Here is a 6,070-nt window from a genome sequence, read left to right as displayed (position 1 = left end):
TAGGAGCTCCCAGCAGTGTCAGAACTGTTAGAGAAAACGCCTTCTTTTCTTGCTATTGCTTGGGGGCAAGAGAAAACGTGCTGAGGAGTTCCTGGCGCCCACCTGATGTCCCTCTGTAGTCGCCTCCGACAGAGAAAACTCCGCACGCGGGCCTGAATCCCGATGGCCGCCCGCTCCCGCTCCTTCTGCACAAGCCTTTCCTCTCGAGCCTGCCGGGCTCTATCGATGAACCATGCTCGCGAGGTCTGAGAAACGGTGAACATGTTTGCAAACTTGCACAAACCCTGCAAGGGAAATGGCGAGCTGTCGGTATAGATCACTGTATGAGAAACACACACAGCAAGGGGTTCAAGAGCAAAGGGTGGGGAGGGGTGTGGGCAGCAGCAGAGACTACCCAGGGCCCTCCACCACCTCCCAAAGTGCTAACAGTTCTCCTGGCACAAGTCCCAATTCCTATCGGCTCTTTTCATGCAACTCACCAGAGCAGCACTGCTGCTTCCTGTATTAAATAATTACATCTTCTTGAGAGAAAATGTGCAGCGCCTGGCCTAGGGCATGGGTTCTGTAATCGTTTAATGAATGAACAAAGCACGACTCAGTCCCATCCATAAACTTCTAATGCAAGCCATGCGTCCTCTAAGTCAGGGGTCCCTAGATATTTGAATTCTTTGGAGCAGTCCACAGTATTTGGGAAGCCAACACGCAGCAGTTCGCTTTTATTTTGCCAAGTCAAGACTTGAGGGGAAAACCAATGAATATTTACCGTCACTGTTACTTTTATTCATCCATTCATTCAACGAATATTTACTGGTACCTACCTTGTGCCAGTACTAAAAAAAGTGTTTCATTTTTTTAAAGGATCGTTTTAACAAGAAGCCAAAGGTGCGTGATGTCAGAATGCAAGACAATCATTAAATTGAATATGTTTTGTTTTATGTGTAACTTATTCCTTTGTCCTACTGATCCCATTCCTCCAAGGACCACTGACGCCTTTAAAGCAGAGCCTCCTCCTCCGCTGGCTGGAACTTTTGGATAGAGGCTCTAAATGACCCGTTACGCTGGTTGTTTTTTAATCCTCACCCGAGGATACTTTTTTTTTAAAGAGAGAGAGGACAGGAGAGAGAAACATCGATGTGAGAGAGAAACATCAATCAGTTGACGCCCATCTGTGCCCCGACCAGAGATGGAACCCACAACCCAGGTGTGTGCCCCTGACTGGGAATCGAACCCACAACCTTTTCATGCATGGGACAACGCTCCAACCAACTGAACCACCTGGCCAGGGCTACACATTTTTATCTCAATCACTAATAACTCTTTTCCCAAAGGGATGCTTTTTTAAAAATATATATTTCATTGATTTTTTACAGAGAGAAAGGGAGAAGGATAGAGAGTTAGAAACATCAATCAGCTGCCTCCTGCACACTCCTACTGGGGATGTGCCTGCAACCAAGGTACATGCCCTTGACCTGAATCAAACCTGGGACCCTTCAGTCAGCAGGACAATGCTCTATCCACTGAGCCAAACCGGTTAGGGCCAAAGGGATGGCTTTGGATAGCAGCCTAGAGCACATACTACTGGTCCCTAGAACCTCCCATACTAAGATCATTTCTTTAGATGCTTGGTAACTTTGTCACTCTATCCAAAATATGTAATCAGCCCAGCTGACAAAAGCTGAAATGAATTATCATAAATCCAGACTTCAAGACAAGCTCTTTACTAGGTTACTTCACTCACAGCAGCACCTACATGAAAACATCATCAAGAATGAAAGGGTCACGGGAGACTCCTCCCATGTCGGTATACCGAGGGACCTCTGTGGCCCCTTTTCAACACTGATTCGCATCCTGTTAAACAAGTCTTTTCCAACACGTGCATGGCTCATCAGTAATTCTCAGAACAAATGAACAAAGTCCGCCTGACTATAGGAGAGTAAGAAGTCTGGTGAGAAGAAGGGCTTCTGAATCATTCACTCTTTTGGCCCCAGCAGTGGTCCACAGAGCTCACCTGAGGACCTGCCTGTGTCGCAGAAATGCCAAGTAATCATCAGTGATCTCGCAGGGGACTCACGGCCACGGGCAGCTTCTCACTTCAGAGGAGCTTGTCCTCTCTGGCAGAAGCAGAAGAAAAAAATCCAGACTTAGGGTTAAGTTTTATAGGTAGGGCATCATACGTCTTCCTCACTAAGTAAAGTAATACATTCAGTGCCTCTGGTTTAAAAAACAACACTGTGTTCTCTTTAGTTAATGTCTGGTCTAAATGTTAACCTTTAGCGCCACAGTTCTCACCATTTAAAGGGAACTGGTTGAAAATACAGTTGGCCCTTGAACAACACGGGTTTGAAACGCATGGGTCCACTTAAACATGGATTTTTTTTTCCAATAAATATGGTAAATGTATTTCCTCTTATGATTTTCTTAACATTTTCTCTCTAGCTTACTTCATTGTAGGAATACTGTACATTATTATGTTAACATACAAAAATGTGTTAATTGATTGTTTATGTCATCAGTAAGGTTTCCAGTGACTAGTAGGCCATTAGCAGTTCAGTTTTGGGGGAATCAAAAGTTATACATGGATTTTCAACTGCTCTTGGGGGGCGCGGGGTGTCAGTGCCCCAACCTCTGTGTTGTTCGAAGAAGTTATAATCCCAAAGAAGTTAATGAATTAAAACTTTATATGCGTTGTGATGTAAGCAAGAGTAACGGGATAGAATATTAAAAAGCCACTGAAAATAATGTTTGGCATTTTTAACAACATTGAAAACTATTTATGCCTAAGAAATTGTGTGAACCAGTATGATTCCAATTACATGAAAAAGAAAAATGCACACAGAGAAAAAACTGGGGGGGAAATATACCAGAATGTTACATAAGAGTGGTTGTTTTGAGAGCATGGCATTGTGGGAAATTTTGCTTCTTTACCGGGTCTGTTTTCTAGGTTTCCTACAGAAAGCGCGTGGCGAGGCAGCATGGTACTGAGAGGCACTCCCTCGCTCTGCCATGTACTGTCGGGTGATGTCTCAGAGCCTGTCTTTCTCCACTGATCAGCTCAGAGGCCAAGCATGAGGACTAAATGAGATGATGTACATCAAGTACCTACTGAGGTGGCTGACGAGCACACTCAGTAAGTCTAATGTATTATTATTATTACTATTTTTAAAATTTTTTAAAATTCTCACCCGAGGATATGTTTATTGATTTTTAGAGAGGGACAAAGGGAGACGGGGAGAGAGAGGGAGAGCAAGAAAGAGGGAGGGAGAGAGAAAAGTGGAAGAAAGAGGGAAGGAGAGGGAGAAACATCAATTGGTTGCCTCCCATATGCGCCCCGACCAGGGATCAAATCCCCAACCTGACCCAGAATGAATCTACAACCTTTCGGTGTATAGGACACTCAAACCAACTGAGCCACCCGGCCAGGGCTAATGTATTATTTTTATAGACACAAAATTTTTCTTGTTTTTTTTTTTTGTTTTTTTTTGTTTTGTTTTTTAGCCTTCTGTCACTCAGGTTCTTGGGGTGGGAGATAATGTTGGGACCCTTACATTCCTCACCCATTAGACAGGACTGGGTACGCTAAGATTCACCAGTCCGGTCACATGGGCAGTGAACCCCTGGCCCTGTTCAGATTGGGTAATAGCTTCAAGCTCCTGAGAGCTAGCTGCAAAGGAGCTGGGCCCAAGCCAGGAGCACAGTGGTTATGTGCTTTCCTTAACATGTGGACAGTCCCTCATATGTGGGGGAGAAGAGGGAGCCTCTTCCTAATGGAAAAATAGGAGGCTGCACACAAACTGTGACTAAGTATCTGTCAGACTATAGCAAGGCTTGGTTAGCATCGTCTATAGGTTGTCGGAACTGGGGCAAAATGACATATAATGAAACCAATTTTCCCATAGGCTAATTGATACAAACAAGAGTTAAGTTCCTATGGCATCTCATCAATGTTAGAATGAGACAACACTGAACAAAACTATGTTATTGGAGGACCTGCTGGGTCTCAAACTTTCACTTCTCCAGGGGCCGCTCAGGATAAGATCTCTTCCTTGAGACCATCCTCCCCTCACCAATGTTATATGTTGGTTTCTGTTTACAACATACGATAGCCTATGCTTGGCAGTTTTTCTCATTCTTTCTTATTCACCTGCTCCACCTATATTGTCTACTATAATTCATCAATAAGATAAAATACATTATGAAGTATTTATTAGGTGCTTACGCTGGCAAATGCCACTGAGAATCAAAGAAAAGGCTGTGTGTGACAGAAAAGGCTTTGGGTCGGACAAAGCAGCCCTTGGTTCTTTTTAGTTCTGATTCTACCTCATTTGCCAAGTTACTTGCCCTCCTTAGGCCTCAGTTTCCTTATCTGTAAACTAAGAGTCATAATAGTAACATATCTACTTCCTAGAGTTGCCAAAAGTTTAAATTAAGGTTAAATGAAATGTTTACCCTTCTTGTACCTCAATTTAGTCATCATGACACTGTCATTAGCATTAAAAGAGAAAATATTAATAAAAGCATCTGGAAACAAATAGCATATAAGTGAGCTTTACTGTTTTGTCCTTAAGCAGCTTGCAATCCAGTTAGGAAAACAACAGTGATATCGGTGGGACGATGTGGAGACAAGAGGCTGGTGACCATCTAGATCATATGAAAAGCAAAAGGAAAACATGTTGCTTGAGCACCCACTCAGGCCAAATCCTTTCTAAGTGATCTCCTCTAATGAGACAGCACCCCCGTGAGATCGTTTACTATCTCCCATAGCCCAGGTCAGACCATCAAGAAGGGTCACAGCCACTATTTTCATAAGAAGAGACAGGACTCGGCCTCCCCTTTACTTCACTTTCCCACAGGACCTGCTCAAAATCGGCCTTTCTGGATCAGGCCAACTTCATGGGGAATTATGAAAGAGACGAGACTCCAAAGAGTATTGTTCAAGGGTGAGGCGCCATAAATACCAACTGCTGGCCGAGCCGGAAGGATTCTGCCTCTTTGGTGGGAGGAGCTGGGCAGCCAGTCCAATGACCACCACAACCCAGATGCTGCTGTTTTCAATCTCACCTTCACGGGAAGCAAATGAAATGTGGAGACGGGACAGGACTTGTCAGGGGTCGCTAGGCTTCTGAATTTGAACTCAGATCCGACTCCAAAGCAATTATTTGTAAATGAAACACACAAGACTCAGAGAGTCCCCGACTCACAGAACAGCAAAGAAAAGCTGAGAATGCGAGGCTGCCCGGGCTAAGACAGAGTCAAATGTCGAACAAGCTTTTCTTTACCGCTATCACTAACTCCAGCTGCCTTTTCTGACAGCTGAGCGACTGGCACGGCACTAAAACTCCCATTATACAATACGCTCTGTGAGACGAGCTCATCACGCCATCTCACAGCGGAGGAAGCCGAGGCTCAGGGAGGTGAAGCACTCACTCGAGGTCACAGCGAGAAAAGAGGATTCGAACTCGGGTTTCAGCGACTCCTAAGACCTGGCGTCTTCCTTTGGCATCAACCGCAATAACAAAGCTTTTCCATCCGGCGTTAGTAAAGGCCCCACGAATGAAAAGAGATAAGCCAGCCGCTAGCACCTGCCCCTCCGACAAGAGAGGCGGGGACCCTGCCCCAGGGTTACCCTCCCTTAAGGTCCCCGACCCCACCACCCAGTGGACCCACGATCCTGATCCCACTCGCTACTCGCAGGCCGCAGACCTTTACCCGCTCGAGGCCCCCGCGCTCGGGATCGGAGCCGCAGCGACTGTCGCCTCAGCCTAATACCCCTGAGCTCTGCCGGACCCGGGGCAGCGATCGAGACTCCACCACCATCTTGCCCCGGGGTGTTCTTTCTCCGAGCTCCGTCGGGAAACAACTCTCCAGTTCCGGCCAACGACAGTTCCGGAGGGCTTCTCCACCCGGGAATGACAACCTCCCTGAATCTTTTTCTCCGCTCTGGAAGCTGAAACAGTGGGGCAATCAGGAACGCGACCAACGCCCGACCCAGCAGAAAGGAAATGCAACCTATTCCAGCCAGGCATGTTGGAAAGAATGCGGCCCACGTCTAGGAGTACAGCGGATCCTTTAA

The 6,070-nt window shown here is 45.9% G+C and overlaps 1 protein-coding gene across 16 annotated transcripts in view; it reads right to left on the bottom strand.

Moving 5' to 3' along the window:
* The window catches only part of UBE3B (ubiquitin protein ligase E3B), a 35,518-nt gene extending 29,475 nt beyond the window's left edge, over positions 1 to 6,043 (bottom strand). For 3 of the 16 annotated variants that reach the window (XM_036354140.1, XM_036354153.1, XM_036354155.1), the window contains exons 1-4: positions 5,425 to 6,042; positions 4,551 to 4,638; positions 2,009 to 2,111; positions 103 to 284 (exon numbers count right to left, since the gene is read on the bottom strand). In XM_036354140.1, coding sequence (XP_036210033.1) covers positions 103 to 263 — 161 coding nt within the window. In that variant the 5' untranslated portion in view covers positions 264 to 284; positions 2,009 to 2,111; positions 4,551 to 4,638; positions 5,425 to 6,042. The other 13 variants (XM_036354143.1, XM_036354144.1, XM_036354154.1 and 10 more) reach the window with 13 other exon arrangements.
* Between the last annotated feature and the right edge of the window lie 27 nt (positions 6,044 to 6,070).

Source organism: Myotis myotis, unplaced genomic scaffold (assembly GCF_014108235.1).
Source record: "Myotis myotis isolate mMyoMyo1 unplaced genomic scaffold, mMyoMyo1.p scaffold_m19_p_20, whole genome shotgun sequence".
Taxonomy (NCBI): domain Eukaryota; kingdom Metazoa; phylum Chordata; class Mammalia; order Chiroptera; family Vespertilionidae; genus Myotis; species Myotis myotis.
Note: the sequence above shows the minus strand (reverse complement) of the source record. Positions and strands in the feature narration are given on the sequence as shown.